At 15.4% G+C, this 25,998-nt stretch overlaps 5 protein-coding genes across 5 annotated transcripts, besides 56 other annotated features; 3 read left to right on the top strand and 2 right to left on the bottom strand. All coding sequences in view use genetic code 6, as the record gives it.

Moving 5' to 3' along the window:
• Positions 1-854: 854 nt before the first annotated feature.
• Positions 855-2,696, bottom strand: IMG5_054010 (hypothetical protein; the record flags this gene model as incomplete). The annotated part of the gene is made up of 7 exons (XM_004037348.1): positions 855-1,081; positions 1,135-1,243; positions 1,289-1,678; positions 1,728-2,116; positions 2,175-2,286; positions 2,343-2,494; positions 2,646-2,696. Coding segments are annotated over 7 exons (1,269 nt in total), but the record flags the coding sequence as incomplete, so codon positions are not given.
• Positions 2,515-2,578: a microsatellite.
• An 8-nt stretch (positions 2,697-2,704) lies between the features above and the next one.
• Positions 2,705-2,789: a microsatellite.
• Positions 2,726-2,775: a microsatellite.
• Positions 2,790-2,993: 204 nt separating the features above from the next.
• Positions 2,994-3,070: a microsatellite.
• Positions 3,026-3,070: a microsatellite.
• A 110-nt stretch (positions 3,071-3,180) lies between these two features.
• Positions 3,181-3,280: a microsatellite.
• A 17-nt stretch (positions 3,281-3,297) lies between these two features.
• Positions 3,298-3,366: a microsatellite.
• A 72-nt stretch (positions 3,367-3,438) lies between these two features.
• Positions 3,439-3,477: a microsatellite.
• Positions 3,440-3,495: a microsatellite.
• Positions 3,456-3,538: a microsatellite.
• A 168-nt stretch (positions 3,539-3,706) lies between these two features.
• Positions 3,707-3,754: a microsatellite.
• A 429-nt stretch (positions 3,755-4,183) lies between these two features.
• Positions 4,184-4,229: a microsatellite.
• A 462-nt stretch (positions 4,230-4,691) lies between these two features.
• Positions 4,692-4,731: a microsatellite.
• Positions 4,732-4,939: 208 nt separating this feature from the next.
• Positions 4,940-4,986: a microsatellite.
• A 1,019-nt stretch (positions 4,987-6,005) lies between these two features.
• Positions 6,006-6,064: a microsatellite.
• A 198-nt stretch (positions 6,065-6,262) lies between these two features.
• Positions 6,263-6,425: a microsatellite.
• Positions 6,426-8,560: 2,135 nt separating this feature from the next.
• Positions 8,561-8,617: a microsatellite.
• Positions 8,564-8,607: a microsatellite.
• Positions 8,566-8,607: a microsatellite.
• A 115-nt stretch (positions 8,618-8,732) lies between the features above and the next one.
• Positions 8,733-8,785: a microsatellite.
• Positions 8,786-8,929: 144 nt separating this feature from the next.
• Positions 8,930-8,995: a microsatellite.
• Positions 8,996-9,135: 140 nt separating this feature from the next.
• Positions 9,136-9,210: a microsatellite.
• A 156-nt stretch (positions 9,211-9,366) lies between these two features.
• Positions 9,367-9,423: a microsatellite.
• A 1,036-nt stretch (positions 9,424-10,459) lies between these two features.
• Positions 10,460-10,516: a microsatellite.
• Positions 10,507-10,557: a microsatellite.
• Positions 10,558-11,825: 1,268 nt separating this feature from the next.
• Positions 11,826-11,884: a microsatellite.
• A 650-nt stretch (positions 11,885-12,534) lies between these two features.
• Positions 12,535-13,707, top strand: IMG5_054000 (MORN repeat protein; the record flags this gene model as incomplete). Its single annotated transcript, XM_004037347.1, has 2 exons — positions 12,535-13,153; positions 13,196-13,707. 2 exons carry the CDS (start codon positions 12,535-12,537, stop codon positions 13,705-13,707), a joined length of 1,131 nt encoding a protein of 376 aa, XP_004037395.1.
• Positions 13,708-14,603: 896 nt separating this feature from the next.
• Positions 14,604-14,667: a microsatellite.
• A 1,584-nt stretch (positions 14,668-16,251) lies between these two features.
• On the top strand, positions 16,252-17,489 carry IMG5_053990 (snare domain protein; the record flags this gene model as incomplete). Its single annotated transcript, XM_004037346.1, has 5 exons — positions 16,252-16,414; positions 16,594-16,933; positions 17,043-17,231; positions 17,289-17,394; positions 17,436-17,489. 5 exons carry the CDS (start codon positions 16,252-16,254, stop codon positions 17,487-17,489), a joined length of 852 nt encoding a protein of 283 aa, XP_004037394.1.
• Positions 16,999-17,037: a microsatellite.
• Positions 17,069-17,105: a microsatellite.
• A 1,380-nt stretch (positions 17,490-18,869) lies between the features above and the next one.
• Positions 18,870-18,959: a microsatellite.
• Positions 18,886-18,958: a microsatellite.
• Positions 18,886-18,959: a microsatellite.
• Positions 18,960-19,087: 128 nt separating this feature from the next.
• Positions 19,088-19,130: a microsatellite.
• A 9-nt stretch (positions 19,131-19,139) lies between these two features.
• Positions 19,140-19,275: a microsatellite.
• Positions 19,252-19,314: a microsatellite.
• A 10-nt stretch (positions 19,315-19,324) lies between these two features.
• Positions 19,325-19,364: a microsatellite.
• Positions 19,365-19,742: 378 nt separating this feature from the next.
• Positions 19,743-19,868: a microsatellite.
• Positions 19,745-19,866: a microsatellite.
• Positions 19,747-19,802: a microsatellite.
• Positions 19,769-19,845: a microsatellite.
• Positions 19,772-19,845: a microsatellite.
• Positions 19,825-19,881: a microsatellite.
• Positions 19,828-19,877: a microsatellite.
• Positions 19,882-20,080: 199 nt separating the features above from the next.
• Positions 20,081-24,304, top strand: IMG5_053970 (protein kinase domain protein; the record flags this gene model as incomplete). Its single annotated transcript, XM_004037345.1, has 3 exons — positions 20,081-20,697; positions 20,783-21,332; positions 24,275-24,304. The coding sequence occupies 3 exons, from the start codon at positions 20,081-20,083 to the stop codon at positions 24,302-24,304; spliced, it is 1,197 nt and encodes a 398-aa protein (XP_004037393.1).
• Positions 22,454-22,534: a microsatellite.
• Positions 22,466-22,553: a microsatellite.
• Positions 22,479-22,549: a microsatellite.
• Positions 22,479-22,552: a microsatellite.
• Positions 22,658-22,696: a microsatellite.
• Positions 22,708-22,781: a microsatellite.
• Positions 22,810-22,843: a microsatellite.
• Positions 22,861-22,923: a microsatellite.
• IMG5_053980 (hypothetical protein) lies at positions 23,157-23,760 on the bottom strand (the record flags this gene model as incomplete). Its single annotated transcript, XM_004037344.1, has 2 exons — positions 23,157-23,582; positions 23,626-23,760. The coding sequence occupies 2 exons, from the start codon at positions 23,758-23,760 to the stop codon at positions 23,157-23,159; spliced, it is 561 nt and encodes a 186-aa protein (XP_004037392.1).
• Positions 23,750-23,819: a microsatellite.
• Positions 24,202-24,232: a microsatellite.
• Positions 24,202-24,235: a microsatellite.
• Positions 24,305-24,393: a microsatellite.
• Positions 24,394-25,693: 1,300 nt separating this feature from the next.
• Positions 25,694-25,727: a microsatellite.
• Positions 25,728-25,998: the final 271 nt, after the last annotated feature.

Raw genomic sequence — 25,998 nt, 5'->3', positions numbered from 1 at the left:
TAACTTTTAAAAAGTAATAAATAGTAGCTTTAACTGATCTTAAAAAAAGTTTTTACTCCTTTTCCTTAGAAATAAAAGTAAAAAATCTTATGCCTACATGGCTTTAATATTAATTGGAATTGCTTCATTATGTTTATTTCCTGTTTGGCCTTTATCGTTTAAAAAAATGATATTTTATTTATCAGTTATTATACTTTTTGCTTTAGTAAGATATATATTTTTATTTTTATGAATTAATAGTTTTTATTCAATATATTAGCTTAGCATAATGTTTTTAAAAATATTTATTTATCTTTTCTTTAGATTATTTGGATTAGAAGTTTATTTACTACCAAATTTATTTGAAGTAATATTATTTTAAATGGTAATAATTTAATAAACATATCAAATATAAAGGATGTTGCTATAGTAAAGTCTTTAAGCCCATTAATTTCATATTATAGATGTTAAGATGGAAATTGGGAATTAATTTTTCGATACTTTGGATTTATTATAATGGTTTTTATTATGTATACATTAACTTTACAAAGATAATAAATAACGAGTATTATATAATAATTATATTTTATTATAAATATATTAAGATTTTGGTTAATAATCATTTGATGATATTTTAGATTGGGGTTATCAAAAACTTGAAAATAAATAAGTTATTTTTTAATTTTTAAATAAATAAAATTTAATTTTTTTTTAAGTCAACTCCTCCGAAAAGTTTAGAATAAATAATTGATGATATTGATAAAGAAACTGATTTAAAAATAATAAATAATTAAAAATTTCAAGGAGGAGAAAAGTTGTGAAAAATATCGAAATTTATTAAATTTAAATATAATGATTGAATAGAAAAATTAAAATATAGTATTTATAAAATTTAATTAATTAAAAAAGATAAAATAAATGCATATTAAATATTAATAAAATATAAATAATACTTTTGCTAATATTATTATTAAATACAATATATTTAATTATCTTTTTTTTCTTTTTAGATAAAAAATATTTAAAAAAATGTTTCATTATTAGGCACATTAAGCGCGAGTTTATCCTGATTTTTCATCTTCTTCATCATCTTCTTCACCTCCTAAAAATAATAAGTTTAATAAATTAAAAATTATAAAATATTATAATTTTTACTTTTTCCTCCTTCTTCATTAGGATTTGTAGTATGAGGATCAAATTCTTCAAGCATTAAGATATCATCTTTACTAATATCTACTTATTTGGGCTTAGGACCTGGAAGTATCTAAAAAAATATTATTAATTAGAGAATAAATAAAAATAAAATTACTTCAGCCAATTTTTTTAATTATTATTCAGATAAAGATCCAGTTTTAGGAAATTCGACTTCAAAAACAACAATAAGATTACCATGTGACATACTATCGCCATAGAATGGCATACCATAACCTTTTACAATTTTTTTAGCACCATCAAATATAATTTCTCCAGGATTAGTTGCAATTTAGACTTCTGTATTATCTAATGTTTGTATTTTGAAACAGAATCCAGTCAAAGCTTCGAGAAGTGATATTTTTTTCTTCATTATTAAATCAGCTCCTTCTCTTTAATAAACTTTATGAGGTTTAGTCTTTACTATTACATGTAAATCACCAGCCATATATCCTGGAGCTTCATCGGCTTCTCCATGCATAATAATTTCTTGTCCATCATATGCACCCTAAATTTTATATAAATATTAAAGAAAAAAAATTATAATAATTATCAACCTTATCAATAGGAATATCTAAAGTAGATTTTTAAGCATAGACTTTATTTCCTTTGCATGATTTGCATTTATCCTTTTCATTAATTATTTTTCCTTCACCTTTACAAGTGCCACATTCTTATTAAAATTGCTAAATCATAGGACCCATTTATATTGTTTTAACTTGAACTCCTCTTCCTTTACATGTTGTACATTATTTAACTTCAGAACCTCCTTTTCCATCACAAGTTTCGCAATTTCTTTGTCTTTAGAAAGGCATTTTTGCGGTTTTTCCCAAATATGATTCTTCTAAAGTTACTTCTAATTCTGCTTTTACTCCTCTCATTTTTTACATTCCTCTTTTGTTTTTTACACCTCTATTACCACCTCCTGTTAATATATCGAATATATCTTTTTAATTTTAAATGTTATTAATTTTTTCATTTTATTGAAAAATAGGATTTAATACCTTCATGGCCACCTCCCCCTCCATTTTCTACACCTTCCAATCCATATTAATCATAAAGTTCCCTTTTATTAGGATCCGATAATATTTCATATGCCTATTAATATTCTTTGAACTTTTTATAAATATTTTTAAAATAAATAATTAATATATTATATATTATATCTATACCTTTTCTGAATTTCCTCCTCTGTCAGGGTGATGTGTTTTTGCATGTTGCATAAAAGATTTTTTTATTTAAGCAGTTGTAGCATCTTTAGGAACACCAAGGATATCGTATAGTTTCTATGTATCAGTTTCTTTTTATTATCTTTAATGACCACCTTTTTATAAAATAATTAAGATATAATATATATATATATAAATACATATATATATATATATATATATATATATATATATATATAAATTGTAATTTATTTACAAATTATTAAGTAAATAATAATTGGTTTTTTTATTTTTTATTTTTATTACCCTGTGATCCTTCTTCGAAAAATGGAAAACCTGAAAAAAACATATTTGTTTTTATAAAAATTTTTTTATATTATTTTTAATTTATTTTAATTTATTTTTTACTTTTTTTATATTTTATTTTTGTATTTTTGTTTTTAGTTTTTAAGAAAAATAAAATAGTTAAGAAAACAAATTATAAATGTTTTTTCTTTTCTTTTTTCTATTTTCTAGAAGATTAAAAATTATAATAATGAAATTTATTTCATATATAATAAAGGTTTAAAATTTAAAAAAATATAAAATATAAGTAAAAAAAAACATGTAATAAAAAAAAAAAACATAATATATAAATATAAATTATTTATATATAAAAATTATAAAATTTAAAAAATTTAAATATTATTAATAAAAAAAAAAAAATTAAGTAAAAAAATTAAAAATAATAATTTTTTTGAATTATTTCATATTAAATAAAAAAAAATATAATTTATATAATATAAATAACTATAATTTAAAATTAATATGAATTATAAAAAAAAAAAATTTATATGAATTATATTTAATTCATTCATTTATTAATTAATTAATTTATTTATTTATTTATTTATTTATTTATTTATTTATTTATTTATTTTACTTTTATTTTTTATTATATTAAATTTATATAAATTAATTTTTATTATATATTTTAAATTTTAACCTATTTTTTTATTAATTTTTTTAAAATTTTTATATTTTTTTAATTTCTTTTTAGACTTTACTAAAATTTACTTATACTTTAATTTTTATAAAAAAATTTAATAAATGAATAATATTTATATTATATTTTTTTTTTATTATTTTAATTTTTTTTATAATTATTTTAAATTTTAAATTCATTTTTTAAATATATATTATTATTTTTTATTTTTTTTTGTTTATATTTTTTTTATTATTATCAAAAAACATTATTATTTTTATATAATTGGTTTATTTTTTTTATTTATACATTAAAACTTTTTAAGTATTTTTATACTTTATAAATATATCTTCTTAAATTAAATTTTGTTAAAATAATTAATTTTTGGCAATTTTAACTTAAAATTTAATATAAATATCAATTTTTTTTATAAAAATATAAATTTATTTTAATTTTTCATATATAATTTTACTAATTTTTAATCAGTTTTTATTATTAGCTATTTTTTGCATATCCTTATTTTAATAAATAATTTTTTATTAATTTGAAAGTTAACTATTAAAATATCTTTATTCTGCTTCTAATCTTATTGCTTTTGCACAATCATTGCTTTCAATTGAAGGATAAATTAGTGCAAGTGTATATTTAATAATTGTTTCACCTAATCTTTTATCATTATCTCTATTTTTAAGAAAACCTAAAATATGATAAATTTTAAAATTATTATATGACTTTAAAATAAAAACCTGGTTAAAATATAGAATAATATTTAAATCCAAATTTATCTATAGCATCTTCAACTTATCCTTTTGTTTTCATGTACAAAAACATAGACTTTTTATCGGCTCCCATAGAAGTTAAAAGAGAAAAATGTGGAATTTCTAAAAATATATTTAATATCTATATAATATATTAATATTTAAAAAATACAATTATGTTATGCAATTTAAGCTCCTAATACGCAATATGTATAATCTACTTTAAAAAATTATTCCTAATTTAAAATACAAAAAATGTTTTTTTTTTAACAAAAAAAATTTATTACTTTTCCTTCTTTAGTTCTGCCTCCTAGTGTACAAAAAAAGCTATCATAATTTTTAAACTATTCCCAATTTTTCAAATTTTCTAATGAATCTAAATTATCGACTTAAATTATATTTAATTTCTCTTTTCCTATATAATAATATTAATATTGTTTTTGTTAAATAATATAAAAGGCAAAAAAAATGGTTAATAACCTTTTTTTTCAAAAAATTAAACAAATATAAGTAAGTAATATATACTATTAATTAAGTATATTACCTTAAATATTGTCCCATTAATCTAATTTTCTTCTAACAATCACTGTTACATTAGACCATTTATCACTTTAGCATAATTCATTCACTAAAATCTTTTTATTTTTAAAAAATCTATATTACTTTTTAATTAAATTTAATTTATTTACTCTTCCTATAGCACCTGTTGAACCTAATATTACTGCTTTTAACTATTTACTTTATTCCATTATAAATTAAAATATATTATCTATTTTATTTAGTTATTAAATTATATTAAAAGAATAGCTTTTATTTTTCTATTAATAATAATATAATTTTTTTTTAGAAATAAAATTAGTATTAACTTATTATATATTATTATAATAATTTAATTATAAATTTTAATTTATAATTTATATTATAAATATAAAAAAAAATATTATAAATAATTTTATAATAAATTTATATAATATATTATTTCTTATTATATTTTTAATTTATTATCATAAGTTTTGAAGTTTTATCTTTTAAAATTCTTATTAAGCATTTTATATTTTTTTTTTCATATTCAAGTTGCTTAATGATCTGAATATTTAGTTATTATTTTAAATAAAATTACAATTTTATTACAAAGATACATAAAATATTTACTTAAAACAATACACGATTGCTTTTTGTAAAATTAGGCTTTTAATTAGATCAAATCCTTTAATTATTCTGCATTTATTTTTAACAAGTTTTGCTAATCCATACAAAACTTTATATTGCAAATTCCTTTTCTATATAAGAATAGCTTCTTTTTTTTTCTTCATTATATTTTACTTCAAAATATTAAAAAATCTTTATTTAAATAGGATCTCATATAGTTTATTTTTATTTATATTATTTACTATATTATACCATTTATAAAAATAATATTTTCTTTATTATTTTTTAAAGATTTATCCTAATTTAATGTATTTTTTATTTTTATATAAAGATATTTTTCTTAATCCTTGAAGAAGTTATTATTATACGTATTTTTATAATACCTATAATATAGTTAAAAGCAAATATTATGTTTTTTATTAAGATCTATTACTAAAATTATTTTTAAAAGCTTAACATTACTTTGTTAAATAATATCTATAAGTATTTTCTTATTTTTACTTATTATTTTCATTATCTTCAATATTTTTTGTATTAAAGTTAACATTTTCTTTCAAAAATTTTTCTTAAAATATATTCTTCTTTTTTTGATAACTTTTATAACTATTTATTGAAGTATTTAATTTTTAGATACTTATTATTGATTTATCACTATTATTAATATTTTACTATTACTATGGATTAAATTCTTAATTTTTAGATAATAATTCCTAAGAAATCGCTTAATTTTAAAATTAAATAGGTGGCTTTATATTTTATCAGATTATAAATTATTAGAAATGCATGTTCTTTAGGTTTAAAGAACCTGCTATTCTTTAATATTTTAAAGATCCTATTATTCTTGAATATTTTAAGTATTTCCTGTTAAACTTTTTAAAGAAGAAGAATGTCTTTTGGATTAAATTTAATTATTATTATATTCATCTTATTAATTAAGAACTTATTCAGCATATTAAATTTATTATTCATAGTAATCAATATATTCATTTTATCTTATTAATAATTAAATTCATATTTAGACTAATAATTAGAAATTTAATTTTAATAGTTTAAATCTTAATCTTAATCTATATCTTATTAATCTTAATTTTAAAATTAATATTTATATTTATCTTAATCATAATCCTAATCTTAATCTTAATTTTGATTTTGATCTTAATCTTAATTATATTCTTAATCTTAATCTTAATTTTCATCTTAATCTTAATCATTAATATTTAAATTATTAATTATGTTTATACTATTTGAATTCTAAGTTTTTTATTATGGGTTGATATTATATTTTTATTCTTCTTCACTTTATTAATTAAACTAATTTGTAGATTATTAAAAATTATAATTTTTTATATTTAAAAGACTTTATCTTAATCTTTTGTTTTTTTAAAATTTAATCATTTTTATTTAAAGACTATCTTTTTTAAATATTATTAATATAAAAAAAATATATGTATTTAAAAATACATTCTATTATCAGAAAAAGATTTTTTAGTTTTTAAATTAATTCTTTATAATGTATTATTTAAATTATTAATACAAGCAATGCTTTAGTTTTGTTCTACAATATTTTATTCAGTACTTTTAATAGAGTTTCTATTGTTATTTGAGTTTTTGATATTATTATTAGTTCTTGAAGATTATATTGAATTTTTATTTGAAATATTTCTTGAAGATTAAATTTTTTTTTCTTCATATTCATCTAAATTTTCTGTAGAAAAATTTTTAGGATTAAAAATCTTAAAAATTCTTTCGATTTCTTAGAATTTTATTTTTACCGATTTTTAGTCTTCGAATTCTCTAAACATAACGATTTCATAAGAATGTAACAGACCCATCATTAATTCAGCAATCACTTCAAAAAAGGCTTGCATATACTCAAAGTTTAGTAGAAATACAGGAAAATAAATCTATTTTTACTAATTGATTATTTATTTATTTTCTTTTTTATTTAAATATGTATTATTTGGAGTCAAATTCGGAAAATCTGAAATATTTAAAAGCTCTTACATATAAAATTTATAAGCATACGAAGTTGAATTCAATAATTTTTATTAGTTTACTTTTGGATTTTATTTACATTGTTTTTTTAAGAAGCTTTATAATGTTTTATCATGTTTTTCCTTGTATTTGTGCAGAATTCTATTAAACAAATCAATTTAATAAATAAATATTTATTCATTAGAAATTTTAGATTTTATAAAAGGTGAAATAACATCATATAATCGTAAAAAAAAGTTTCCAAAATGAAATTAATGAGGAAGTTATTTTAATTTAAGAACCGGTTCATAATTTAAAAAAGATAAAAAATATTCAAAAAAAGATCCATTTTCTTAATCCAGTAAATTTATTAAGGAATTGTTTTTTAGTTTTTATAAAAAATCTATTGGATTATATTAAATTTTTAGTGAAGTAAATGAATAAAATGTAAAATATATATTTGACTAATGTTTTCTGTTTAATATTTTAATTAAAGGCACTTTTTTGTTATTTTTATATCATCAAATTGTTAAAGGTTTGGAAAAATTTAAAGAATTTTTGATTAATAATTTGGATTTTCACATAAAGGATTCCTACGTAATCTTAAAAATATTATATTTTCTTTATTTTCAATTACATGTAAATCTTACCAAGTCTATAATTTATTATGTGATAACGAAAGTCCTTATAAATTAAAAAATTAATTAATTCCTTATAAATTGCTTATGTTATTATGGCTCAAATGTATAAATGGAATATCTGTAAATTTTTGATGGACTTCATCTATTATTTTTAAATTCTAATATGTTAATGTTAGCATTTCAGATAAAATGAATTTTTAGTTTTTTGGAAGAGATAATAAATAAGAAAGTCTATTGGGATCAGGATATATTTATTATATTATTTATGGAGGTTTATCATAAATTGCATTTTACATGATTTTTTATTTTTTTATTAATGATTTTATAATATATTTAATTAGAAGTTTTTTTATTATTTTTTAAATATTAGTTTTACTTTTTATTTTTTATTTACATAATAATATTTATTAATAAAAATACTTTTAATTTATTTTAAAGAACTATGTAAGTATTTAAAATTTTTAAGCGATGAATCGACAATTAAAAATTTTTAAGAAATAATTAAAATAAGAAAATTAATTTTTTTTTTAAAAAAAAAATATAAAAATAATAAACATAAGTTATATTAACATTGATTTTTAGAAAATTGATCATAAAAATAACAGTTTTTATTATATTTTTAAATCAAAAAATATAAAAAGTTTAAATTTATTTAATTAACTAAATTTTAATATTTATAAAAATAGAGTTATTAAAAAATAATAAAGTTTAAATAAATAAAAAAAAAATCGAATAATAAAAAATTTAAAATTTATAAATATAAAAATTTATAAATTTAAAAAAAAAAAAATTATATTATAATGAATATATTAATTAAAAAAAATTAAAAAAAAAAAAAATATTTAAAATATATATAAACTGTTTATAAAAAAGAATAAAATTAAAAATTTGTTTTATTATTATAATGTATATATATATATATATATATATATATTTATTTAAATATATATATATATATATTTAACATATTTTATCAATTTTATCTAAATTTTAAACTATTTTTTTATAATAAATTAACAAATAATTATTAATCTTTTTTTTTATTATATATTGTAAGTATATAATTTATATTTAATTTTTTTCTAAATATTTTTTTATTTAGTCTTCTAAAAATTATTTCTTTTTTATAATGTAAATTATTCTAAACATTATCTTTTTTATAGTATAAATAATATGCATTTAGTATATTTTTTTAATTACAATTTTAAAATATTATAAAATTAAAATAAAAAAGAATCATATAATTTTTTTATATTTTTCTTAATCATACTTTATTTTTCCTATCAAAAAATTATATTTATTATTATCTTTATTTTATATTAAATAATATTTAAAATTATTAAAATATTTTTTAAGAAATTATTTTTAAAATAATTAAAAATATTGTTGAAGAATAAATAAAAATTAATAATATTTAAATGAACTTTATTTTTTATTTTATATTTTTTTAATCTTTATTTAATTTGATATATAATAAATTATTTAATTAATTTAAATTTCAATATATATCAATTTTTTTACATTTTTTAAAATTTACCTTGTTAAAAATCAATTTTTTCAAATTTTTTTTTAAAAATTTATTTGTTCATATTGTTTTTATATTTAAATTATTTTCAACTATTATTATACTTTAGTGTAAAATTTTAAAATCATTAATAAAATATAAATTTATTTTTTTAACAAAAAATCTATTATAATTAAACAAAATTTTTTTTTTTTTATTTATTTAAATTCTATAATATTTAATTTAATGTTCATATCATAGAAATATTATTAAAAATAGATATAATATTAATTTATATTATTTGGAATATATTTTTCCTTCCTCATGAATTTGAGTAGTCCCCATAATTTTTTAATAGGCTTTTAGTTAGGTGAAGTATCAGACCATAATAAAATTTAAATTTTCTTTTATTTAAGCCTATTCTTAAATTATTTTTGATTAATCTGTTGATGATTTATGTTATTTAAAAATCAATTCTCAATTTTGAAATTATTATCATATATTCAGAAGATTTTTTTAAAAAATGTTATTTTTTTATTTTTTCTGAATTTTTAATTAAAAAATTAAATTTCACTTTTGAAATTCTAACGAAATCAAGCCCAAATAGCATTATATATTTTCCAAAACGCAATAATTTGGAAAATTTTTACTTTTATTACCTAACATCATATTTATTATTGATATTATTAGCTATTAGGGACTATATAAATAAAATATTTTTCATTTGAAATAAATTACTTTTTTTCATAGTCAATTTAATTGATATAAGGTTTTATTTTTTTGTTAATATATTTAATATGTCTATTTTATTTTAAAAATCAAACATAAAAAAGAAAAATCATTTTTTTTCTAAGCTATTATTAACAGATAAATTAATATTTAAAAATTTAAACGAACAATGTGATTTTTGATAAAAAATAGTATTCGCTCACAATAATTATTCTATGTTTCAGATTATTCGAATATTTCGTTAACACCAATATATTAAATAAATAAAAAATAAAACTATTTTACATTTTATCTGTTTTAAAGTTTCAAATTTAATTCATTAGAACTGTATATTAATATATAATTTAAAAACAGTTCTTAAAATATATTATAGAAATAATTCAAGAATAATTTATTTAAACATATAAATATACAATATATAAAATATATAATATATATATATATATATATATATATATTTTTGTTTTTTTCAATATATTGTTTATTTGTTTTTCAATATTTTTTTCCAAACGTATCTTCTTATTATGATGAAAAACTTATTCTCTTTTATTCATCTTATAATGTTTAAAACTTATATTTAATTTAATATTTATTTAATTTTTTTATAAATGAAAATAAATATTACTTAAATAAACTTTTCTTAAAGCTTATTTTCTGTTTCTTTAAATATGTCGTTTACGCTGTAATTATATATATTTTAAAAGAAGCGGACTTTGCAATTATTATCTAAATTTATTAAATTAATATTTATATAAATATTAATTAAATTTATAATTGTACCATTTACTGATTAGTTTAAATTCTTACTAATATAAAAAATTATAAAATTAGCACTATTAAATATAAAATTACTTTTCTTTTGACGAATTAAAATTTTCTTGATAATTTTATTTTTGTAATTCTATTATTTAAACTCTTTCAAATCTATTTAATTATTCATCGATTTCTTTTTCTATAAAATCTATAAATTTTATATTAAAAAAAAAAATATATAGATAGAGTATAATTAAAAACTTTATTGTTTAATTAATTATTAATAATCGATTCTTATTTATTCTAATTGTTTTCTTAATGCTATTTTTTCTTATTCTGGAGCTATTTAGTTAAATTTTAGAATATTTTCTAATTTTAAAAGTGCTTTTTCACATTCTTAAATTTCTTGAGTAATATTTTCTTTTTTTAATAAGTTTCCAATATTTTTTCAATACTTAATTTTAATTATTCATTTTAAATTCTAGAAATTATTTATAAAAATATATTTCCTTTCTTTTAGCCAATTAATCCATCAATTGATTAAAAATTTTTTCCATTTATTTGAATTAATTTTTATATATCAACGATATAATTTTTTAAATTTTCATTTTCTTAAACTAAAATAAAATAATCTTTATTTTTCTTATAATTAGTAGTCTCTTTGTAATTAATTTCCTTAATCATATTTGTTAATTATTTTTCTCTTTCTGATTATTCTTCATTAATAAAATTAATTTTTTCTTGAAATTTTTATTCAAATATTTTTAATTATTCAAGTTCTTCGCTTTGAAGTAAATATTGTTTTTCAACATTTGTAATTTTTTGATTTATAATTCTATTTTCTTATCTTTTATTTGTTTTTTTTTTTTTATTATTATTAAAAAATAAAATAAAATAAAATTTTTAATTATTTCTACTTTAGTTCATTATAGATTTTGAATATTTGATTAGAATCTTAAAATAACAATTATAAATTTTAAATAATATATTCTAATTATGTATTTATTTAATCAGTTTATTTTATTTTTTATTTATTTTAATTTTAAAAATTTAATTTTATGTTTTATAAATTTTTAAAGTCTTTTTAAACTGAAAAAGGTATTTTATTTAAAAATTCTTGAATAGAAAAATTTAATTTTGTTATTTCTTTAAAAGATTCTTCTATTTAATCTTATACTTATTAATCATGTTTTTTTAATTCATATTTTTATTATATAACTTTATTAAAATTATCATCTACGTTAAGATATTCTTATTTCAATTAATTTATCTACAATTAAAATTATTTAAAAAAATTAAACATTTTTATAATTTTATTTTACTTTTTAATTTAATATAGTATTTGTTGATTATAATTCTTAGATAGTTTAAACTATGGTTTCATTTTCTTATACAATTTAAGTGTTTCTGATAATTATTTCTTTATACTGACTTGATAATTTAATATTCTCTTGCTATAAAAAATTGTTTATTGATTTTAAATTATTGTTTTCATTTAATTGGTTAATTAATTCTTTATCAACCTCTTAGATTTTTGCTTTTTCAAGCTTTAAAACTTCATTCATAATTTCTAAATTAATTTTCATTTCTTCTATTTATTATTCATTCATTTTTTTTATTATTATTTTTAAAGAAAAATTATAATATATATTTAAATATTATTTTTTAAAAAAAAAAAAATCAAAAATCAAAAATCAAAGCTAAAAAAAAAAAAAAAAAAAAAATGGGAAATGTAAATTGTACCTGTGTAAAATAAACAACTGAATAAAATTTATCAGAAATATAATATAAGCCGATAAATAGAGAAATAGGATCAAATAATTATAACTTAGAATATGAAATAATAAAAAGTATAATAAAAATTTAAAGTTTAATTAGAGGATGGTTAGCCCGTCGTTAATTTACTTAAATATAAATTTAAAACTATAATTAAAAAGTAGATAAACTCTTATTAGAATTTGCCTAATAACATCTATAGAATTCTATACAAAGGCCTCCTTTTTAATTTAATGATTCTGATTACCCAGAAACTTAATCAGAAGAATTTCATAAGCGTTTTTTTAAAAACCCTATAATTTTAAAAAATGGGGCTATTTATATAGGAGAATGGGCAAATGAATGTAAATACGGAAAAGGTATTCAGGTGTGGAAAGATGGTTCTATTTATGAAGGCTTTTGGGTTAATGATAAAGCTTAGGGCTATGGAAGATTAATACATGCTAATGGAGATATTTATATTGGAAATTGGAAAAACCATAAATCCCATGGATTAGGAATTTATATTCATAAGGATGGATCTAAATATGAAGGTGAATGGCTTGATGATTAATAACATGGGAAAGGTTTTTATTTAATAAAAAAAAATATGTTAACATTTTAGAAAGGTATTGAAATTTGGAAAGATGGCGCTTAATATCAAGGAAATTATAAATTAGGATTAAAATGTGGATTAGGAAAATTTATTTGGGCAGATAATTCTACTTATGAAGGCGAATTTATTAATAATGATATTGAAGGAAAAGGAGTTTATACATGGAATGATGGAAGAAAATATTAAGGAGAATGGAAAAACAATAAAATGAATGGAAACGGCATTTTTACTTGGCTTGATGGAAGAATGTATATTGGAGATTATTTAGATGATAAAAAAGATGGTTAAGGTATATTTATATGGCCTGATGGTAAAAAATATGTCGGAGAATGGAAAAATGGAAAATAAAATGGAAAAGGCTTATTTTACATATAAAAAGGAAATTGCAAGTTTGGGGAATGGAAGGAAGGGCAAAGAGAAAAAATTATTTCTTAAAATTAAGAATTTCAAAAATAATTTTAAGAAAAAATATTAAATAAGTTTAAAGATATTCTAATTAATTAAAATTTGTTTGATAAGTTTTGAAAATAAAAACGATTTATTTATTACTTTTATAATAATTTTTTTTTTTCTTTTTTTGTTTAAAAAAAAACTTCGTATTTAATTAATAAATTATTCTTTTTTTTTTTTTTTTTTTTTTTGGGAGTCGTTTTATAATTTAATATTAATAATATAAACTTACATAAGTACTTTGGTATAAAATATGGGAAGTCATAATATCCATTTACAAAAAATAATAATATAATTTTTTATAATTTATATTATTTTTGTTCACAAAAAAACAAAATATAATTTAAAGAAAGATAAGTATATAATTATATTTATATAAAGCACATAAAATGAGAACTTGTCGTTATAAAATTTGTTATATAAAATATTAAAAATTTTATACATAAAAATCAAATTATATATCTTAAGCTATTAATTATATACTTTTAAAGTATTTTAAAATCAAACTTATTTATATTATGCTATTAATTATATATTTTTAAAATTTATTAATTATATAAAATTGATAAAAATATATAATTTTTATTATTAAATGCATAATGTTGATTAAAATTAAATATTTATATGTTGTAAGATTCAAGCATATTTATATAATATAAAAAATTAAAAATTCGATATTTTTTTAAATAAAAAAAGTAATATATATAAATACAAATTTAAAATTAAGATTTTTATAAATATATACATCCATATACAAAAATGCAAATTGTGTTATTTATTGTTTATGAAAATTAAAAATTAACTAATATTAAAATTTAAAAAATGAATTGTTGCTTTATAATTATTTTAAAAATTGATTAATTATTTTGTCGAAAAAAGTTTGGAGATCAAAAATTAGGCAAATAAGCTTTATGTAATGATTGATAATATTCAGTATATCTTTTTTTTAGCAATCTTTTATATATAAGTTTTTGTTTTTTATTATAAAATGATAATTGTATTTTATTACTGAAAATAATAAATATATTTTTATTAAGTAATATATTATTCTTAACCGTGTATTTTATAATTCAATATTTAAGAATCTGTATTATTAGTGATGCTAATTTATTAATTATTACTATTTTTCTAAACTATTTAATTCTAAAGTCACTCAGAAAAATAAGCATACAGAATCTAAAGCTACTAATTATGTAAATAAAAAATTTATAATGTCATTCAATAATGCTTTTAGACTAGAAGAGGATTCATTACATTTAATCTAAACACTTCAGTAGAGTTTCAAAGCCTTTAATTTATACCCTTCTATAATTTTTATATTTTAAAGATAAAATTAAGAATTCTTTTAACATATTAAATTGGAGTATATTCTTCATTACAGATTAACTTATTTTAAAATTTAATTAATTTGGCATTAATAGGGCAGTCTTGATGAGTTTTAAAGTGATTCTTTTTATTTTAACAAAGTTAAATTTTATATTGCTCCAGTTTATCTGAATCCTTTTATTAAAGAGGATTTAAGATAGATAGTCTTTAAAAGCTTTGATTATAAGTTCTTTTTTTTACAGATATTATAACTTAAATAGAACATAATTTTTATTTCAATAATTTTAAGCCTTTACTTACTGAAAGTATATTTATAATATATATATATATTTATTTTAATATAGAGTTCTATTATGAATGAAGTAGTAGGCTAAAAGGCTAACTGAATTCTAGGTAAATTTTAAAATATTTGTTTGCTACACTCTACACTTTTTAATAAGATTTATTAATTAATGAAGAATAATTAAAATTAGTAGGTTTATGATTATATGTGATGATGAGTGATTATATTTTATATGTTTTTGTTCAATAAGTGTATTTATAAGTAGTTTTATTATGCTGCAGCTATATTGTTTTATTACACTATGGCTTTATTTTTTTATTATTGTTTTTTATAAAGCTCGTCAGCTTTAGGTTTCGGATTATTTTAGTTATAATAAAACAGGGAAAGAGGATAATAGTAAAGATTTTAAATTAGAGGATATATTATATTTGTTTTAAATAAGGCTTTATATTTGTTATGCTTTTGTAGTTTAACATGAAGAATTGCTATTTAAAGTAGATATTATTTTGATTACAGGAGACATAAAGTTTAAGTTTTGCGATTATTAATTATTATTACAATTTGATATTATTATTATTTTGTGATTTTATTAATAAATCCGAATTAATCTAATTTCTGATCATTTTCTTTTGCATCAGCCCTAAGATGAAAATATCCAGTATTTTAGGTTGGGTTTTTTTGAGGTTATAGTTAATAGGGATATTTATTTTTGTGATTAAGTGTAAAATTCTAGAATTTACTAATTAATTAACATTATATCTATTAGATTTTTAGATAAACTTTTATTTTATATTGTTATTACAGACCATAAAAAATTTCTATTAGATTATGAATCACAAAAAAAAGTAAAAAATCTGAATTTAAAATGAGTTTGATCCGTATTAGTAACATCACTAATTATTAATAAATAATAAATTCTATTTTAAACAGATTTTAAAAATATTTTTTTATATAATATATTTTATTTTCTTAAAAATTAGAATAATTATAAATAAATTAAATAAAAGAAAATGTCATAATAATATATAAAAAACTCTAACCCATTTATGATGGGAAATATTTATAACTAAAACGGAATAAGTGCACAAAACATAACATCTAAATTTTTAGAAATCGCATAAAAATATTCTACAGGAACTAAAAAGCCATAACAAACATTAGATTTATAAAACAGTATTTTATATATATATTTATATTAATAAAACTAAAGTGATTAAATATTATAAAAAAGGCTTTTTTAAAAAATCTACTGAAATAAGATAATAACTTTAACTAACAAATAAAAAATTGATAGAATTAAACAATTGTAAAAAAATAAATATGAATATTAATAATTAAATTAATTTAAATAGTATCAAATGTATCAGGATTATTTAATAATGAAGAAGCTAAAATCAATGAATTAGTAATGATAATTAAAGAGAATGTAAATACTATTTAAAATGGAATAAATGAATTATAAAACAGTAAACCTGATGAATGCATTAAATAATCTAAAGCAGGACATGAAGCTTATAAAGTAATAATAGAAATAATTTAAGGATAATTTGTTTAAATTGCAAATAATTTTAAGAAAATAACAAATAAAAGAATAGATGTTATATTATTTACTTTTAAAATGAATTTAATTTTATAAATAGGACTTAAGTTAAAATTAATAAGTTAAATAAAGAATAAATATTTAAGACAAAGGTGCAATAAGAAGGTTTGGAGCTTCAGGCGCTTAATTTTTAAATAGTTCTAATAGTAATATGTAATATTATAATTTTTATTATTATTTTTATATATTACTTTTAAATAGTGAAGATATTGAAGATTCGAATAAATTTATAAATAGAAGTTAGACTTATAAAAAAGTAGACTTCAAAGAAAAATAATAAAGTTAAATAGCAGATGCAATGAAAGTTATTAGATAATAATTAGAAAATGTTTCTTAAATGTTTGTAAGAATTGGTACTATGGTTAAAATGCATGAAACTATGATTGATAGGTTTTTTTAAAATAATTTAAATAATTATTGAATTTTTATTTATATTTAATTTAATAGAATTGATAAAGATACTGATGTTGCTATTATTAATGTTGAAAAAGGAAAACAACATATAATGAATGCTTATAGATATGCTTCATCTACAAGAGGATTAATTTTTAGGGTAATTTTAAATTTTAAATATATTATTTTTTATTTTTATAGATATTTATAATTTTGATGATTTTTGCTTTTGTTTACATAGTTTTTCTTTCTTGATATTTAATTGTTATAATAAAATATATATATAAATATTGATTCTATTTTTTTCATTTGTTTTTATTTATATTTTTAATAACTTTATGCAATCATTTTAATTTAGTAATCAAAAAAATATTTTTTTTATAAAAATTAAAAGCATATACATTTTCAAAAAAAATACATCAATATTTTTTCTTATTTTAAGTAATAAAAAATCTCAGAATTTTAAATAACTTATGTATACTAGATTTATAATTGAATATAAATTTGTCAGAAAACAAGAAACAAGTCTAAAAAAATTATTAATAATTAAATTTTAGTGTCTTCATTTTTTTAAATTTTGTAAAAAGTAATAACTATTATTTTATTTTTGAATAATTATTGTTTGTAATAAAGATATTAATATAATTATACAATTTTATTTTATATAAATTATATAAAAGTAAAATATTTTTTTATTCAATTAAATTATTTATTTTATTTCTAAATTAAACATTTAAGTGATCATAATTAACATTTTTAATTTTTAAAGCAAAACATTCAACCTAATTTAAAGTCCTAAATTATATAAATTAATTTATATAATTATTTCTAATCACACTAAAAATTAAAAATGCTTGTATATTATCTTGATTAAAAAAATGACTTAAACTCAATTTTTTTATTAGAAACATCTATATTTATTAGATATTTTTAATTTAGGATGGGTCATAATATTAAAATATTATATATTTGTTGAATACAATAAAAAAAATTATATTTAAGATGATATGAAATTAAACAATTATAACTTTCGAAATCTTTTAAATAAAAAGAAAAAAAAAATTGTATTATATTTAATATAAAATAGAATAAATTATCTAAAATAATATTAATAATAATTTTTATTATAAAAGATATTTTCAAATTATTTTTTTTTATATTATTTTAATAATAAAAATATTTCATTTATTTCTATTTAATTTTATTTATTATTTGAAATTCTTTTATACATTTTAATTAAATAATATCAAATATATATTATATATTTTATTATTATTTTTATATATGAAAATTTAAGTATATATTTATTGAAATTATTTGATTAAAAAATTGAAATTTAGTAAGAATTTAAATTATATATATTAAAAAATTATTTTTTTCAATACACAAATAATTGTTATTAACGATACTAATTGTTGAAAATTAAAAATAATTTTTATTGAATATCTAAAATATTGACAATGATATATAAAAATACTAATAAAAATATTGATTATATATTCTTCTAACTATTAAATATTTTTTATTTTTTTTAAATATATTATAAAATAATTAAATCTTTTAATTTATAAATAAAATAATAAATATTTAGAAAATAAATTATTATAAATTAACTATAATTATATTTAAAAATTTTAAAATAAAAATATATATAAAAAAAAAATAAAATTGAAAAAATATAAAAATAAATAATTAATTAAATAAAATAAAAAAATAAATAAAATTTATATTTAAAAAATAAAGATATAAAAATTTAAATATATTTAATTTTGAAAAAATATAAAAAGTATATAAATATCATTTATATATAAAAAAAAATTAGATATAAAATAATTTAATGTATAAAATGAATTATAAAATAATATATTTTAATAAAAAATAAAAATTAATAAAAAAAGAAAGTAAATTATTATCATTATTAAAATAATTATTATTATTATCATTAATATTAATATTATTATTATTATTATTATTTATTATTATTATTATTATTATTATTATTATTTATTATTATTAATATTATTATATTTATTTTTATTATGTTTTCTTTTTTATTATTCTTTTTTTTTCATATTTTTTTATAAATTTTTTATATTATTTATTAAATATATTTTTTATTATAATATTTTTGGCTTTTTAAATTTGTATTTTTTATTTATATTTTTTTATCATAATAATATTTTTTAAAAAAATTATTTTTAATTCAAGTAATATTTGAGATTTATTTTATTTTTAATTTTCAATATTTTTATTTTGTAAAGTTTTTTTTTTAATAATTTAATATATTTTATTTCTTTGTTTACAAATAGATTATATATTTAAATATTTTGATATTTTTTTTATTATATCTAATATTATAATTATATCTAATAATCCGAATTTTTTAAATTCAGATTATAATTTTATTTATATTATATATATATATTATAGTTATAATTAATTTTAATATTTTTAATAATAATGTATTTTCTTTTAAATTCAATATATTATGATATAACCTTATTTTTCATTAATAAAAATATTTAAGAATATATAAAAATAATAAAAATTATACAACAAATATTTAAATTAATAAAAAAATTAAACAATCAAATAATTAAAAAATAATAAATTTAATAAAAATAATAAAAATTATTAATTAAATAAATTACTAAACATAAAAGAATGGAACTTCTTAAAAAATATTAACCTGAAAAATTAATTGAAAATTATGCGTTTTCACTTAATGCGTGTATAGGTAAAGGTTCATCAGGAACAGTATATATTGGCATAAACAAAAAAACAACTAAATAGTTGCAATAAAGGCAATCAATATACATACATTAAAATCAGATTATGCATGGAAGATGTTGTGTTCAGAAATAAAGATAATGAAGCGTTTAAAACATCCTCATATAGTGAGATTGCTAGATGTATTTTAAACAAAGAATAATACATATATAATAACTGAATATTGCAATTAAGGCGATTTACGCCAATTTTTGAAAAAGTGTAAATCTTTTTCAGAATAAAAATGTATATAAATTATTTCTTAAATAATAAGTGGATTGTAAGAATTATCAAAACATGATATTATACATAGGGATTTAAAGCCGGCTAATATTTTAATTCACAATGATATTTTTAAAATCACTGATTTTGGGTTTGCTAAAAAATTGCTTTCTCTTGAGGACTAATTAATGAATTCTTTAGTAGGAACCCCTCTTTATATGGCTCCTTAAATTCTTAATAAGATTTAATATACTTCTAAGTGTGATGTTTGGAGTACTGCTTTAATTTTATATGAACTATTATACGGAAGAACACCTTGGCCGGCTATGAATGTAGTAGATTTAGTCTAAAAATTGAATAATATTCCTTTAGTATTCCCTTAAAAGGATTCTTAAGTATCTACAGTTTTAATAAATTTTATGACGAAATGTTTATAATTTAAAGAAAATGAACGACTAAGTATAAGTGAAATGTGTAATTGTCCTCTTTTTGAAGAATACATATAAAAGTTGTAAAAAGTAATAGAAAAAAAGGATACTCCAAATTCCAAAGAGAAGCAAAATTAAACTAAGAAAACTCCTTCTCCACAAAAGAAACTTCTTCCATAAAATAACAGTTATAAGAATTCATGCAGTACAGATTATTCTCCAAAATTATCACAAAATCCTAAAAAAACCAAATAAAAAATTTAATAAAACAAAAAATAGAGTTCTCCTATTCCAAAAAAGCAAATTGAAAACTACGAAAATCGTTCAAAATCAGTATATTAAGTAGAAAATAATAAATAATTATAAGAAAATTCAAGCGATTTTTCCCTTAAATAAAGACCTTCAAATTATACGCCTAAAAAGCAATACTTTTCCAGTATAAAAAATAATTAAAGTAACTTAAATAATAATAATCTTATTAAAACTCCTTCTCTTTTAAATAAATAAACGAATTTAAATGCACTTAATAAAACAGATTTTTTTACCGAAAAAAAATTCCAACAAAGTAATTTATAAGTATTATCTGGATTCAAAATCGAGTCTATGTCAAATAATAATTCGTAAAATAATAATTCATATTCAAATTAAAATATAATATAGAATAAATATTATAGTACTCGTTTTAAATTTAATAAAGAAGAAGGAAATAAATATATGTAATATATTTATAATTTAAAAGAAAAAGAATAAAATAGCAAATAATAATAAAATCAATATTTATTTTAGAACAATAACTGCATTTTGTTAAATAGAAAAAATAATATCTTATAAGATGATTTTATTATGTAGGATTTAAATTTAGAAAATTTTTTATGTATATGTAAAAATGTTCGTTTTTTAAAAAATCAAATAGAAGTCAATATTCGTTTTTTTAAGATATTTGAAGACAGTTTTTTGATTGAAAAACTTCTTTTTTTATTAAATAAACATCTTATATTGCAAATAAAGATACTTAAAAATTTATAAATGGAAAAAGGAGTTAACGTTTTGAATATTTAAAATTGGTAAGAATATTAATTAAGTTAAAACTTTAGGGAAATGTTCAAAAAAATAAATTAATATTATTATGAAGTTTATAGTAATTATCGAAATTATTATTTACGAGTAAAAGATAATTAAAGGTTCAAAGATGAAGCTTAATTTGATTATTAGTTTAATAGAATATTCAATAATTATTTAATTTATGAAGGAAAAGAGAACTAAGAAGATTATAAATATTTCTTTTTTTATATATACTAGGTAATTGTAAATGTGATTAAAGTTATAAATAGTAAAATATAGGAAAATGTATATAAATAATATTATAATTTTGAAAGTTTAAGTAATGATGATACAATTATTATTGATTTTTTAAGCAGAATAATAGATTATTTTTAACTTTTAAGACTTATTATTCAATATAAAGAAGATTATTCGTAAATTTTAAAAAATTTAAATATGAATGATTTCATTAAAGAAAGAAATATTAATTTTGAATTTTATGAAGAATTATAAAAAAAAATGAAAACAATAATAATATAATGACTAATAATATAAATATTCTATTATTATATATTATAAAAAAATCTAATAAATATAAAATTTATTTAGTCTAAATATTTAATTATTATTAAGTATTATAAAAAAATAAAATATTATAATAATTATTAAATATTATAGAAGTAAAAAATTTAGAGATAAATATATAAAAAAAAATAGATTTATATTTTATTTATCTTTGTAAAATTTAAATAAGAAAAAAAATATAAAAAAATATTAATAAATGTATATAAATATATAAATATATAAATATATAAATATATAAATATATATAATATATATTATATAAATTATATATATTTTTTATTTTATTTTTCAAATATATAAAATATATACTTATTTTCTTTATTTATATAGTATTTTATTAATTACAGATTTTTTCTATTTATTTTTTGCCAATATTAATTTTTTTATTTATTAATTTTTTTTTTTTTTATTTAATTTATATAATATAAATTTTATTTAATTTATTTAATAAATTATATTATTTATATTTTTTTATATTTATATTATTAAAAATTATATTATTAATAAAAATAAATAAAAATATATATATATATATTTATTTTATTTTTATAATTATTTTGATTTCAAATTATTATTAACAATTTCTTTTTTTATATAATAATAAATATTATAATTTTCTTTTTTTATATCAATTAAATTTTATATTTAATTTTTTTTTTTTTTTTTTTTCTTATCTTTAAACTTTACATAAAAATTTTTTATCACTAAATATTTATTTCTTAATAATTGAGATTTATTTTTAATACAAACATAACATAGAATTCATAAATAAACATTTTTTTATTTTTTTATTCTTTTATATATTTTATAATTTTATAATATAATCAAATTTTTCTTTATTTTAATAATTGAAAAATCAATAAATTAACAAAAAATATCATATTTTAATAAATTTTCTAATTAAATCCATTTTTTTTTCAAAATTTTAATACTCGTGATTACCTCCTTCTTCAATATCTAAATATGCATTTGGAAATTTTTTTAATGCTACTTTATAATCTAAAATTTCATCTCCTTTTTAAATAAAAAGCATGTAATTCTTTTCATTATTAATTTTCTAAACTTCATACTGATATAAAGATTAAGTATGTACTTAATTCCATTCGAATTTTGACTAATCATAATAACTAAAATTAATTCCAATAAACTTTGCAGCCGTTAGATATGGCTAAATCGAAGGGTTTATTAATACGCATTTCAAATTATATTTTTCTGTTAAATAAATTTAGTAATATCCTCCTAAAGAACTCCCAATTAATGTTACTTCATATTTACTATCAATGTATTTTAATGTATTCTCAAGCTAGAAATAATAATTAAAATATTTTTATTTGTAAAAAAACTACATTTGCTATTGCTAAATTTGGCTAAAAAGGTAAAGATAAAGATAATACTGGGAAATGCTTTTATAAAATTTCTGCTTTTTTAGAAAATCCACTTCCTCCAAACCCATGAGCATATAATATTAAGTTTTTTTTCATTATAAATTAAAAATTAATATATTATTTTTTTATAATATTAAATTATAAAATTCAATATAAAAATATTATGAATAAGATATCAGTTTGTATTTTTAAAAAATTTTAGGCGGAAAAATAAAAATGCTGGGCTTTAAAATAAATATTTAATTAATAAATTTAGTTGCTTTAATAAGTTAAACGTAAATTAATTAAGTTATTTAAAATTTTAATTAAAAAAATTTAGATAGTATATTTTATAATTTTTAGATATTTTAAATTTTACATTATTATTTAGAATTTCTATTATAGTTTATATTAGTTTATTTTTTAAAATTTATAATTCTTATTATTATTATTCTTCAATTTAATATTTAAATAATTATTATTTTTTAAAAAATAAAATAAATATAATGCTGAACTTTTTTTATTTATAACCTTTCATTTTTTAGAAAATATTATTATAAAAAAATAAAAAAAAAATATAAAAAAAATAAATGAAATTTTGTGAAATAATAATACATATAAATATTTTAAGATAATATTTTAAAAATAAATTTATTAATGAAATAAAATAATAATAATAGTAATGAAAATAATAATAATAATAATAATATTAATAATAATAATAATAATATTTTTAATAATAATAAAATAGTGTAAAAATTATTTAGTTTATAAATTTCAAATTATTATTTTATATTTTATACTTTATATGAATTATTATATTTAAAAATAATAAAATATTTTTAATTATCAATTATTTACATATATTTATGATATTTTTTTTATAAATTTATAAATAAAGTTTTTTTTTTTTAATTTCTTTTTAATTTTATTTTTACATTTCAATAAAATTTTAATATTTATTAAAAATATTATATTTATAATTTATTTAATCTCTTATATATATTTTTTTTTATTAACTTTTACATTTATATTTAAATTTATAATTTTTTTATTTTTAAATATTTTAATTATAAAATAAAATATTAGTTTAAGTATTTTAATAATATATATAATTTAATAATAAGAATTATTTCATTTTATTTAGTTGCTTATTTATAAAATCAAATAATTCTTGTGAAAATAGTAATATATTTAAATATATATACTACTATTTATTTATTTATTTTAATATAGTATTATATAATTATTTATTGTTTTATAGTTCTTCTTTTTTTTCTTCAAGTTTTTTATTTTGAATTTCTATGAAAACATTTCTTCTTTTTATTTTCTCTTGTTTACTTTTAATTTATTCTGTAATATTCATTTAATTACTTTCAATTTTTTTTATAATAATTAAAAAAATGAATATAATTAATATAAGTTTTAATATTTATTGATAATTTTTTATTGAAAATATTTTTTATTACATAATTATTTATTTATATTAAATTTGTTTTATTCTTAAAGCATTTTTTTAGCAAAAAAAATCAAATCTAAATCTAAGAAACAATTTAAATACAATATATTTTAAGAAATTAAATAAAAAATATAAATATTGATTAACATTAGTAAAAACGCTAAAATAAAATATAATTTATATAAATTTCCATACAATGTTTACGATTTAAAATTTATTTTTTTAATTATAATTTATAATTTAATTATAAAATTTTTCATAAAATAAAAAATTATCAAATAGAAACAAACGAATTAAATTAATTTGAATTTTAATTAATAAAATATCACTTTTTGTTAAATAATTATAATGATAATGTAAATTTAAAATAATCATTTAGGACAATTATTAGATAAAATATTCATATTTTTTTTACATTTAGAACATTAAATTAATCCTACCGAAATACAACTTTTACATTTATAAATATCACAACTAATACATTACTAACCTTACTGAATTGAATTTTCAGGACATTTATCTACACATTTATCCTCAAACAAAAAATACCCATTTTGACAATCATCACACTTATCTTGATTATTACACTTTTTACAATTTAAATTACAATATTAAATCACAATATACAAATCTCTAAGTCCGAAGAATTAATCATTATTTTCTGCAATTGGCTTAATTTAATCATTCGGCATAACTATTTATATATAAAAATTAATCGAACTACCTTCTAATCCTCGTTTAAAATCAAACTCTTTATAAAAATTAAACTATTCAGCTTTTTTACCATACTTTCCGCAACTCTCAACAGCATTTGTGGCAAATTAAATACTGTCATTATAATCACAAACTGTTTTTCCTAAACACATATTAATTTAAAAATTTGTATCATCAATAGC

The sequence above is a fragment of the Ichthyophthirius multifiliis genome, assembly GCF_000220395.1.
Source record: "Ichthyophthirius multifiliis unplaced genomic scaffold scaff_1120509250183, whole genome shotgun sequence".
Lineage (NCBI taxonomy): Eukaryota > Ciliophora > Oligohymenophorea > Hymenostomatida > Ichthyophthirius > Ichthyophthirius multifiliis.
This window is presented reverse-complemented; position numbering and strand designations above follow the sequence as displayed.